Genomic DNA, 13,686 nt, shown 5'->3' on the forward strand with positions numbered 1-13,686 from the left:
GACAGCAAACCGGCACTGCCCAAACCTCCAAATGGGCTCTTGGATCCTAGGTAACGGTTTTGGAGGGGATTGTAAAGCTTATTATAGTAAATATAGAGGACGCTGTACATAAAATTTGTTTGTTTGTATTTAAGCACAAAGCTACGCAATGGGCTATCTGTGCTTTGCACACCACGGATATCGATCTAGTGTTGTAAGTCCGCAGACATGCCGCTGTGAGGTCTGTACTTAAATCTCAGATTAAAACTTTACTTTAGCCGAAGTACTGCTTAACAGTTGATTGAACAATGTTATTTTTCACCAGAATTTTCAAAGAATAGTTCAACTTTTCAATCTTTTGTAACTGATCCTATAAATATGAAGTAATAGATTTAACAATTCTTAAATGAATACTATATCCTCGGTAGTATAGTGGTAAGTATCCCCGCCTGTCACGCGGGAGACCGGGGTTCGATTCCCCGCCGGGGAGAAGTATTTTATTTATCTTTTTAATTCGTAGAGCATTTTCGAAACAATAATCCTTACCATAAAATTTTTAGTGCGTAAATTATAACATGTTGTGCATTATTAGTATTATGATACTATCATTTTCAAAATAGCCAAGATGAACCAATGAAACCATACGATTATCTGTTTATGTTTTGTTAAAGGAATGGTAACAATACGAGTGACTGAATTATATAACCTTTCAATGGTTTTTGGCACATTTTTGTAGGTATTGTAATAGTCATGCAGGATAATACAAGGTGACAACTGATCCTATAATTTAAGTTTAACAGGCATGCTTGTTCAGTTAGTTCCTACAGAGGAACTGGAAAGTGTTAATATTTACTCTTAAACTCTGCCATATAGTAGACAGATATTTTGTGCTGATAAAGAACTAAATCTCATCATTCACAGATTCTCTAGGCTGTGTTTTCATGATAAGAGAAGGTTAATTATGGTTTCCAACAGCCTTGGAAGCAACGAATCATCTGGAAGAACCTGTGGGTGACTATGTTTCTGATAACCTCCATTACAATGGGTTAGGGTTACTGCAGACAGTGTCATCCACCAATTCTAGTGTACTTTCAAAGCTCTTAGAGTCCATAATCAACCTTCTGTCATCAAGTCTCATCAGGCATAATTAATATGCAGTTGTTTCACACTTTGTTGTAATATAATTAACTCATCACTGATAAAATAAAGCTTAAATGGAAAAATTTCACAAAACTTTGAGAACACATTCTTTTTATTATAAACAATACATCTGCCAAATTTGTTGTTTTACAATTCAATTTGCTTAACAGTTTGTATTCCTTAGAATCAGCTGCTAATTTATTCTTTGCTAAAAGTCCTGGGCTCCCCACTGTTGAATCTGAAAACAAAAAAAGTTAGGTACAGAATTATACATTTTGCAAGATCTAATCTTAAGCCAATTTCCAGCCTATTCAATGGGTTAGAAGTTAGGAGCTCAAAATAACTTATGATGAAATATTAAATTTATTACTATTTTTTTGTGAAAGTATTTTAACAGACAGTTAACAACAAACCCAGCTTTTTCTTTGATCATACCGTAATTTAAATTCTCTGTGATACTGCACTTCATATAACTTTCGAAAGAAACAAATTAGGCCAAGGACAGTTTGTTGCACTAAAATACTTAATATTTTATGCTCAGAACACAAAAGATTGCCTTGCTAATAGCATGTGAGTACTTAGTGTAAAATTATATGTTCAATTAGTAGGTCTACAATATCTCCCAAGGTATACATATTTCCAATGAGATTTTATTTACTCTTAACCTTTTCACCACAGGAAGCAACTAAAGTAGACAAAAGACTGTCACTGACAGAAGAGATAAACTTTTCTCCATGACTGTCAAAAAATTTTTTTCCTACAACAGAAAGTGACAACCACCAGACATAAGTGTGCTGACACCTAGTAGCGTGATTGGGAAACACAAGCATAAACAATCCCTCAGATGAGCCCCAGCCAGCAGGTGATGCAAGACACCCATGCACAAAGATATCAGACAATTTTCATGTTTCCACCACACTTTATGTAAGTTGTTGATGCCATAACATCAAGATATGCAATGAAAGTGTCTTATATATCATAATCCTATATATACGATGTATTTGGACAGAAAAATGACACTGATTGAATCTGATCGCGACATCTAATTACATGGTGAAATGGTTAAAATTATAATTGGTTAATTATCTTTCTGCTATGATTAATTTTTCTCACTGAAATTTTTATTTGAATTTACAAAGAGATGCTTGATAACTTAAGTTATTCATTGTGCAAAAGTTGCATACATGCAACTTAACATGAAAATGAAAGTTTTTGATACTTCAAAAATAACAATACCCTATTTGTTGACAAAAATTAATGGTACCCAACTACATGATTTCTATTACATTTTATAAATATATTTACATTCATAAAAATCGTTTCTATACATGATGATGGAAAAATTAATTTCATTAATTAGGTATTTGTATTTTGTAAAACTAAAAGTCAAATTATTCAAGCAATGTTACCTGTTTTCACATTACTGCATGGAAACTGAAATGATAATGACTTACTGTTCAAAAAAAAAGTTGTGTTAAAAATATTTATATATTTTTTTTAAACATAAGTATGTAACTACTGCTAATGTCAATGCATTAATCGAGTGATAACTATATTCTTCCCCCAAACTTACATGATGCCAAGGGTATTCTCAAATCAAAGTAATTTTAATTTTTTTCTGGCTCTTAAGTCATTCATTGAATTATGTTAATGTTTTTTTGTACACAGTAAAATAGTTCATATGTTATTAAAAATGGTTTGTCAAAAAAACAAATCATAAATACAATTGGATGTAATCTTAAAAAACTAAGGAAAAAGATTCTGAATGTCCAAAAAGTAACTAAATGTTATGGAAAAGTGCAATAAAACATAAATATTATATTGGCAAATAGAAATGAGAGCACACCCTTTCTGGATTGTTGGCATTGATTTTCTTTTCAATGTTCATTGCTAGAATCTGCGTTCGGAAAGACAGGGCCTTTGTCTTCTCTATAAGTTGTTGATAAGGCGATATTGCTTGAGTACCCATAACCACATGGCCCTGTAAGAAAAACAAGGTTTGTACACAAAATTTCAGGACTATTCACAACAGAATTAAGTAAAATATGAGAAAAAGTAAATAAACCCTGTCACCATCATTCATTTAAAACTGAGAGTTCCAAGTCTACAACCACGAGTTATGTCATGTGAAATTGCTTTGTTTTATTCCTCAAAATGCCAGCTACTGAATGCAAGTCTTTTTTTAGTTGTCTTGGATGTTCATGTAGCTGGAATGGAAACTGCACACTGTACAGCCAGTTAACCAATTCAAACTTTAGTATTATTATAAGCATAGTCTTTTTGCTCCTGCAACATTTAATTATCTGAAACAAAAAAGCTAACATAATGAATAATATCTATGATAGAAGAACAAAAATAAATTATGATGTGGTATGTAATAAGCAGCTCAACAAAGTATAACATATCTGATGTTTGCTGTTTTAATCTGGACTATTGTGTATTCTGTCTTTATCTCAGTGTTGACTTTGACTATAACTATTCTTTATTCAAAATGTAAAATAAATAGTTATGTGGTATACTTCTTCTTTAAGTATTGTTTAGTATTATTACAGAACAATGTTGCTTTTTTACAGCCAATCAATACTTTAATAATCATTCATGCCTTTAGAATCAAAACTTTTGTTACAAACTACTCCTTCGCACTTTTTAACTTTGTCCAAGAAGCGTAAATAACAGTGCTCCTTAAAATTCCAAGAGTGAATTAAAAATAAACAATGAAAATACTGTAACCAACACAACAAATACGAAGATTTCATTTGCTGTGATCCTGTAACAAACTTACTTAAGTCGACATGATTCAATGATGCACTTGTAAATCGATAAACTTTAAGACAAATTTCCATCAGAGATTGACCGATTGCTCTAATTGGTCAATAGAATGTGTTCAACTAGAACAGAGCCAATCAGTATTGACCTTACATGTACTTTCACCATAAAAAAGCAGGCATAACATACAACTTATTTCACCATGAAATGTAACCCCTATACGAGGCCAACCAATATCATACATAAATACACACGATTCAGTTGTTTTTGTGCAATGCGATAACGTTTGGTAGCACTGGATGAAAAGTTATATTTTTTGTGTGGCTTGATTTTGGCAATCAAAATATAGAATCAAAGATGTCATTAGTGAGTACTATGAAAATAATTTTTTTTTCTGAGGAAAGCAACTCGCTTTCCTTGGTAAGTTAAGGAGAGCAATTTATAGCTCTTGTTGTATTTCTTAAAATGAAGGACTGAGATATAGTTCAGGCAGTAAGTGGTAAACTGTGTTATATAGTCATGTTCAAACAGTTACTAGTACTGCCTTGTGAAGTTTAACTTGCTGTTCTTGTGAGTTATCAAGTTGATATTTGTGTTGTATATGATTTAAAACAGTTGACCAAAGCAGAAATGTTTTATTTACTATTATTTTAAAATATTTGGGTAAAAATATTTTGATGAAGACATTTTAGTTTTTAGGACTTCTCTAAAACTCTGAACTTGTCATCATTTTTGAAGAACCTTACAGGTCTGGAAGTTGAGCTAGGTGTTTAGGATGAAAAAAAAAACTTTGTTTTTGTTCTTTTAGACCTGAATTAATACAGTTATTTGTGCATCTAAAGTAAACATGTATTTACTGGATGAATATCAACATCTAAATATAATTTTACCAGTAAATGATACAGTGCTCAGGTATAACCACTTACAAGATCAATATAATTTTTCTTTTCCAGATAAAACAAATGTACTTTCAGATTTCTTGTACATCTTTAGTCAATATAGTTTTACCTAGAAAATAACCTGTTAACTTTTCAACATATTTTACATGCAGCGCTTACATGATAAGTATTTATTTTTTAGAAGGTGACTGCTATAGTCACACAAGAAATAGATATAACAACCAATAATAATCCCATAATCTGAAAGCTGTATATTACTATGTCACAGCTGAAAGCATGTTAAATGCAGAATTTCATGACATTAAACAATTGTGTACCCAAGAGCTCTTAAATGTATAAATGTTCCAAAGTAAACACATTTATTTTAGTGTACATATATGTGTGTGTGTGTGTATAAATATTTTTTATTGTTATTGGTACTTGATTTATTTGGATTGAAAACTGGTGTACCCATATATATGAAATATACATGTTGCAATAGGTTTCACTTAACATTGAATCGTTCATTATGTCATACTTTAAATTGGTAGTGCTTTGGGTGTTGGCCTGCTATTGTTATTCTATCATTACCTTTTTAATTTTTGAAATTTATTGTTGAAGTAAACAGAATCAATATATATTCTCTATGCTTGGTTTATTATTGTTGAAACACAAACTTAAATTTATTTTAGTCTACCTTCATGACTCAAGGTCTTAAATTTTCAGCCTGAGATTCTTCATTTTAAAAAAAATTATGTCAAGCAGCATTTTCACTGACAGGTTTTGTTTTGATTTTTTTTCCATATGTTTTACAAAAGGCAAAATAGATAAACCACAAATAATAGTCCTGGAGGTGGATCCAATACCTTTTGTTCTTTAAAATGAACGGGCTTTAATATACAAGACTGTGATTTACAAACAGTATCAAACATATAATATTGAAAAGCATCATTAAAATACTGTAAGAGTGGAAACAAAGTGCATATTCATTTTAAAACACTTATTCTTAGTTAGTTAGTTAGAAAGCCAGTTAAAATATAGTCATTTTAGGACAATTTTGTACACAACAAAAGTAGGATTAGAGTGCCTCGTCCTTGACAGCAAAATGCCCGAGTCCAGATATGAGTACTAAATTTCTTGTTTTTTATGTATTTTTTTCATTTATCATTATTAAAGTAACTAAAGTGTAAAAATCAAAAACCTAGGTTAGATAAAAAAAAAAAATTGTGTATAAAATTTCTCATAATACTCAATAGCCTAGCCCATGCACATGTTTACACAAAGTCATTTCACTGTAATAAATGGTTTCCAAGTAATCTAAGAGGTATAATTACAACTGCAAAGTAATGAAAACTAAATGAAACCAGAAGTGAAAAGGCTATTAAGTTAGGCTGTAAGAGTAAGTGAAATTGTCTGTTACAATATGCAGTCATATAAGAAAAAAGGTAATTTATATTTATTTCATATGTTTCAGCTTTTCATTTTACTCTACAGAGCTGATTTTGCTACAGTTAGCATTAGAATAGAGAAAATAACAGAAAAGATTTATTGAAAAAAACACTACTGATATTCATTTAGATGGTTATAGGGGTTATGTAAATAAAATTTAAAACCTGTAAGATGAAAAGTATTTTTATTCTGAGCATGAAAATCATCTTTCACTCACACTGACTCAGTAAAGACTTCATAAATTTACAGGCAAATCTTTAGTAAAAATACTTTATTAAAAAAAAATTGATTTATTTTTGTAAATAACAGACTTGTAATGTTTACTTAAAAGGTTACCAAATTTTGTGAAGATACAAATAGTGAAGTTGGAATTATGTTAGTAAATGTGGCTACGTATAGTTTCACAGAAACAGGGCTGGTGCAATGTACCAATACTTTACACACAGATTTAAAAATGGTCAACAAAAAACACTGAATAGGGGAAATCACTATAGACAAACATTCAGTATTTCTGGTGATGTACAGCAAATAACATTTCATTCATAAATTTCCTTGTTTCAACAAGTATAGCAAGTTTGAAATTACAACACTGATTTCAGCAAAACCCACATTCAAATACAGGTACTTAAAAAGGGGAACAGACAGAGAACTGGGATGAACATCAAACATCTCATTAAATGGTAATGATGTTTAAATACAAAAATGAATAGGAAAATGAACTACAAGATAAAGTATGTCTACACAAATATTCTCTCACCAATTTCGAATCAATCTTTGCATCCAACCGAGCATTTCGGATTAAATTTACAATCCATCTTTCTGCTTCTTCTGGTGTCATGTTTAGTTTCTGGGCCAACATACTGAAAAGAAAAAAAAATCATGGAATAGCAGTTTCAAGTCTTTTCAAAACTTCAATTAAAGAAAATATATTTGAATAACATATGATTAGATTATGACACATACATTTTGCAAAGTATAGACTAAATACACACTGAAATAAAAATGTTACATAGGTCATAATTTTCATAAAATTTTCTTCAACACAAGTAGCCATTATTTGTTCTGGAAATGATGACAATGTTTTAAACCACAATTACTGAAAAGTAACCTTTTGCAAACAATTTACAAAAACTTTTAATAGAATTGTTGGAAATTTTAATAAATCCTACATTTATTCTGGTCCTCTATAGTTTAATTTCATTAAATTTAATGCTTTACATCTAAAGGAAGTAAATATGTGATAAAAGTATATCAGGCTAATTCAAAATACATATGATCATGTAATTATCAAGACGGCCATTAAACTAATAGGAAAATCAGTAAATGCTATTCTTATATAAGCTAAAACAGTGAAGGCAAATATAAAAATACCTTGATATCTGTATATTCAATAAACAAAGTTTCGGTATAACAAGCTTTGGATTTTTTATCATTATTTTACACAGAAAGCTAAAAATAAATAAAGTGTAATGAATAAATAAATAATAAAGTTACTGATCTAAAGTACAATACAAATAAAAATAAAATCACAATAAGATATGGATTCTTTAGCATTGTGCATCGAGATGGTCATATGTTGTTTGTTAACAAGTGTCTCAGCTGTCAGGTTTTATGTGTTGGCAGAATTCTTCACAAGAGATGTCTGTGACTTGTTGGCAACAAGTTTCAATAAACAAATGGCACACAGTCCACTTGTTTTACAATAATATATATAATAAAACAAGTTAAATGTATATACAAATGTTTCTTACACTGTTGTTTCTCACAGTTGTCCCCAGAGCTTTTAATTAATCCTCTTTTTTTTTCATCAAAAGTTCACAGTGGCTTGTTCAGTAATTTTAGAACACAATTGCTAAGGCAAATTATTATTTTCCTACTCTGTTATTACAATATGAATCTGTGATACTTTTTCTTCACAAATATTAGCACTCTTTAGGACTAAAATCATGATCACATAGCTTCAATCTATCTGTGTATCTATCAAAGCCTAATTCTCTCTCTCTCTAACTCTTGATTCATATATGTACATGCTCACACGATAGCTTTGAGAACTTTCTGTATACTATTAGGTAATGACATAACAACATTCAATCAAAAGAGTGAGAAACTTAGAAGGTTTGAGTAACATAACATAATAATATAACAAACAACAACTGAACTACACAATGTACGATTCATACAAAGTTACCTAAACAAATTTTCCTTAAATAATGCTCCTAGAAATAAATAATTCATGCCAGTGTTATAAAAAACAACAACACTTTTACATATCTCATATAAAATTAAATGAACAGTTGTGTATTATTAACATTGGCCAATCAGCATACAGCAACGCACTATACCTTGCTGTTCTCTGACTGTTGCAAGTTGTCTTCCTACCACATGCGATTGCGGTACTGCTGTAATTATTTGATATTATCAAGTGATTAACTTTCTAAAAGTGACTTTCATTATAAACAAGTTTACATCCAATATGTTTATGCAATAGAAATCAAGTGATAATGATGACAGACCAGCTAAAAGACCAAGGTAAGTGATCATATTAGAGCAGAAGCTGGAAGTTATTCGTTAAATCGAAGCTGGTGACCATCAGGCAGACGTTTTGGTTTCTCTGGCTTTACAGTTAAAACAATTCTGAATAGTTCTGATAAAATTAAAAGTGTTGGTCAGTCGACTACTCCTAGAACGGCTTCAAAGTTAACTCATACAAGAAGTTTACGTATGGCGAAGATGGACAGAATGCTAGTAATATGGGTCAAAGATCAGAACCAGTGAAACTTCCTGTTAGGTTCTGCTTTGATAATGGCAAAGAACATCTACGAAATTTTGAAGGATGAGGAAGGTAAGAGGACAGAGTCTGGGACCTTCACAGCTAGTAGGGGTTGGTTTCATAAATGTAAGTGGCACAGTAATTTCCAGTGCAGTAGTATAACTGGCAAAGGAGCTAGTGCAGATAAACTTGCAGCAGCTCAATTTCCTCAAAGGCTGAAGGACACAACTGAAGAACGTGAATACCCCACAGAATTAGCTTTTAACTTTGGTGAGATTGCCCTTTGTTGGAAACGTATGCCTTCTAGCACTTTTATATCCAAAGATGAAAGGCAAGCATCAGGATTTAAAGCTGCCAAAGACAGATTAACATTACTGCTAGGATCCAATGCATCGGGTGATTACAAAATAAAACCTATGCTGGTCTACAATTTGAAAAACCCACGAGCTTTGAAGGGATATTCAAAAGAAAAACCTTCTATCATTTGGAGATCCAACTGAAGGGCCTAGGTGACATAAGACATTTTTTCAACAGTGGTTTAGGTCTGGTTTTTTCTTAGTGTGTTGGCATATTATGAGAAAAATAGGATTAGAAAAAAAGGCTTTGCTACTGCTAGATAATGCCCCAAGTCACCCACAAAATATTGATATCCTGCATTCTTCTCTCAAAGTAGAATGTTTTCTTTTTTTTACCACCAAACACAACATCACACCTTCAACCAATGGACCAGGGAGTCATTGCTGCTTTCAAGGCATATTATTTCAGAAAAACAATGTCTCAGCTGCTCTAGGCTACTGATGGAAAGGATAAGCAGGCCATTAACTACTATTGGAATGGTTTCAACATCATGAAGGGCATTAAAAATATTGGTGCAACCTGGGATGAAGTTTCCAACAAGTTTTTAAATGGTATGTGGAGAAAGATATGGTCTGAAGCATTCCACGACTTCGAAGACAATGCCCAGGCAGTCACCAATAAAATTGTCAAGCAGGCTAACAACACTGGATTCAGTGAAGTTGACATGTCAAATGTACAGGAGTTGTTGATTTCTAATTGTTTTAATTTACATTATCTTATCTAGTCAAATGAATTTCTAATTTTTACATTTTAGTTACTTTATAATAATAAATAAAAACATATACAAAAAGTATTCCTGATTATTGGAAATATGCATTCGAACCCTCGACCCTCAGATTGCAAGTCAAGCACCCTAACCACCTGGCCATAGCTATTCAAAGCTGAACATAACAATTGCAAACAATGAAAGTGAGGCCAAATAACTAATTATGAATGCCAATGCAAAATAACCCAAAATAGGAATATTGTAAAGAAAATACTATTCTTTTTACTGGTTATATATTATTCAATAGCATTGTCAGACAATTATTAATAATGATCTCAGTAAAGCAAGAAGACTGGCCATTCTAAATTTATATTTTAACCTGTCAATATATGTAGTATCTATTTGCAATTTAGTTGGACACATAGAATAGAAAGAAAATGTAAAATGGTTAATTTGAGGTGTAGACATGTCACATGATACAGAGAAGTGAAGAATGAGAAATTATTTAAATATTTAATTTGAAAGTAAGAAATTAGAATTTAGATAATATAAAACTTTGAATTATAAACTGTTTTGATACTAAGCTTATTGAGACACATTGATAATAGTTACATAAAAAATTTTTGAATGTAACTCTGTAAAAAAGTCATGGCATATGCACTTTGACCCTCTTTTACACATAGGGTTAATAATTTTTCACTGTTACAAATAGCTGAGGATCAGCACCTAAACGAAAAATAGTACAGAAATCTCGGATGATGTACTTTATAAATGGTTAAATAGGAGGTTTTTTACAGAAGAAAATTCAAATGTGTTGAGGAGAATGTAATTCTAAGCTTAATATAATTGTGATTTTAGGTACTTACTCAATGGAAATGCACTCATGAATACGGCAGAAAGTCTCAAAAATGAAAAGTCGAGCATTTTCAATAAAGTCATCTAAACAAGCAACCAGAAAGAAGTCGTTGTCTAAAACAGTTTCACATTCTCGTAATTTTCTCTGTGCTCCATCAAAGTCAAAGTTCACATAAAGACATTCTACAAACTCTGTGATTGGGTCTCTATAGGTGTAACTTTCCTGGAAATATACAAAATTAGTGCATACTATTTTTCAAGTTTTAGAAAGTGAGAAAAGTTATGTAACTACAATGTAATACCATTTCAAAATAATAAATTTTTCCAGCCTAGTTAAAATTATATTTTGTACAACATTCATATGTATATTTTACAAGCTATATGTCTGATAAGGTTACTTTATAAAATACGACATGAAACAAGGACTACAAGCAAAAACTTCAGTGACATTGTTTAGTTCTTGAGAATTACCTGCTGGATAACCTTGACCAGTTCCTTCATGGCTGTTCGTCGCTGTTTGTTAGTGATGACTGCAGTAGTCAAATATCTTAATATGTGTGGACAAACTGTCTGAATAGCATTAAGATATCTAAAAGACAGAAATTATTTCAATAATCTATCTGCAGTACCCACATGTAGGTACTGTTAAAAAAAAAAAATGGTTACTAAACCTTTTTGTTGAAATTAGGTTAGAACTACCCTACTAAACATATGTGAAACATTTAAATTTTCATTAGCTTGGTCACAATAAATGAAGAGTTCAAAAATATGATAAGACAAGTGAAAAATGTCACCTTCTTCTACGACTAAATAATGTTTGGCTCATTATTTATAATTTCACAAATTTCTTTTTTGGGTATGACAGTGTATGACATAAAAATAAACCATTTTATTGAATATTTCACAAACAATCCTAACACGCTATGTTATAAAAATTTCCAAAGGTCAACTGGAAAGACACTTATTTAAAAATGATTGAGATATGACTATCTACAAGCTTTAACCCTTTTGCAACGGGCTCAGTATAAAATACACAAGTTCATATACACATTTGCACACGTCAAGTATTTATACTATAACTTTTAATGCTGTATGTGTTTGTGAAAATGTCAAGTCTGTTTCGTTACTAGTCCGAGTGCGAAGTGATTTTCATATCATGATTAAAAAACTATTATTCATCCCAAAAATCTCAAATATTATTTGTTTAATCTCTAAAACCTCCTAAATACATTTTAAATGTTTTTTTCAGTAAAACTTTATATTTTGTCTGTTATTTTCTCTACCCTAACTATACGAGGTCTGTCAATTTGACCAACCTCGTAACCACCATAAACAATTAGGAAATAAACATAAATTATGCTTTTTTCATTATAGAATGACTACAAATTATAATGCGAAAACACATGTTTAGTCTAAATAGTTTAAATCTCATAACATTATACATTTATATATATTTATTATATTGACCTTTAAGCTGTGCCTGGCTAACAGTACAGAAGTTACAATGATGCAATTATCCAATAATATAAAACTGACCTTTAGTCTTTACAAAGTGATCTGTCTTGGCTGTGTTTTAGTGAACTAGTATTTTGTAAAATACAGTCACATTTCAATTACTATACATTATATATGGATGTAAATTATTACTATTTACAAATAAGTTCTTAAACTTATTTTTCTTAAAACATAGAACAGTAAATGAAGAAGTAAAGCAAACAATTCTCTCTTCTTCTTACGCCCTTTGTACTTTATTGCTGCTTCTCACAGCTTGCTAAGTTTAAAGAAATTTTGAACGTGGAGGGTGTGAAATGGAAATTTTTTTTTTGGTTTATATATGCATTTGAATAACCAAAAACCATAAATTACTATATCAATACCACAGAATTCCATTATAATTCATGAAGTATAGTAACTAAGATGTATTTTACTCTATAAAAAATATGAAATTTCGAGCAGACTAAAGATACAACCTACCTCCTTGAAATCTTGTTTTGAAAAAACGAGATAGCATCCTGACACATTAAAATGGGTAAGAAAGCCACTAGGAGGACACTCTGAGCTTTCGATTGGTTATTCACGTCAAATACACAAGTAAGTGTATATAAAGGACCGTTTCCAAAAATAAAAAGAGGTGAGTGGTGCCACTGTGTTTCATTCAATACGAGATTCTTATTTTATATTCTAGTTTGTTAATATTGGTAATTTGAGTTCCTAATTTGTACGAAACTACAGACTTTGTATTTTGACATCACAAACATCTAATTTGAACCAGTGCTGAATTCAACATACCACGTGAAACAAAAATCGATGTTTAAATATTTTTTTAATATTTACTTTTAAATTAAGAAACTGAATAATGCATAATACTAAAATTTTAATTATAATATACAGTTTAACACCAAACTTATTGATATACATGCATAAAATAATAGTTCAATAAAACTTGGAAGGCAAGTCAACACACACACGATGACATGGCCTTTGATCCATAACGATAGGGTTAATAAGCATACTGACTTTGGAATTACTGATTAAGAAATATTTCTGAAGTCTGTGTTAGAAATATTTCTAAGGAGATACATGGTAGCAAAATGGGAACAAATTTGATATATTTTCATTACATCGCTAATCAGAAGACAGAATCCATTTAACCATAATAATGATATCCATAATTACAAAATCGCAGTAAGATTATATTACCAAACATTATCAAAATATACTTGAATGGCAAAAACACAAGTGTAAAAAACTTGTGACATAAATCATATAAAACTATATACAGATGG

General features: G+C 30.7%; 1 protein-coding gene and 1 non-coding gene across 2 annotated transcripts in view; one reads left to right on the forward strand and one right to left on the reverse strand.

Annotated features, from left to right (window-relative positions):
- Window positions 1–397: 397 nt before the first annotated feature.
- Trnad-guc lies at window positions 398–469 on the forward strand. The gene has a single exon. It is a non-coding gene; the product is annotated as a tRNA-Asp (tRNA).
- Window positions 470–1,213: 744 nt separating this feature from the next.
- The window catches only part of LOC106458852 (eukaryotic translation initiation factor 3 subunit E-B-like), a 24,609-nt gene continuing 12,136 nt past the window's right edge, over window positions 1,214–13,686 (reverse strand). The window contains exons 8-12 of the mRNA XM_013918406.1: window positions 11,372–11,489; window positions 10,912–11,123; window positions 6,970–7,072; window positions 2,966–3,100; window positions 1,214–1,357 (exon numbers count right to left, since the gene is read on the reverse strand). Coding sequence (XP_013773860.1) covers window positions 1,328–1,357; window positions 2,966–3,100; window positions 6,970–7,072; window positions 10,912–11,123; window positions 11,372–11,489 — 598 coding nt within the window. The 3' untranslated portion in view covers window positions 1,214–1,327. The remainder of the gene's footprint in view (window positions 1,358–2,965; window positions 3,101–6,969; window positions 7,073–10,911; window positions 11,124–11,371; window positions 11,490–13,686) is intronic.

This window comes from Limulus polyphemus, unplaced genomic scaffold (assembly GCF_000517525.1).
Source record: "Limulus polyphemus unplaced genomic scaffold, Limulus_polyphemus-2.1.2 Scaffold523, whole genome shotgun sequence".
NCBI classification, from domain to species: Eukaryota; Metazoa; Arthropoda; class Merostomata; order Xiphosura; family Limulidae; genus Limulus; species Limulus polyphemus.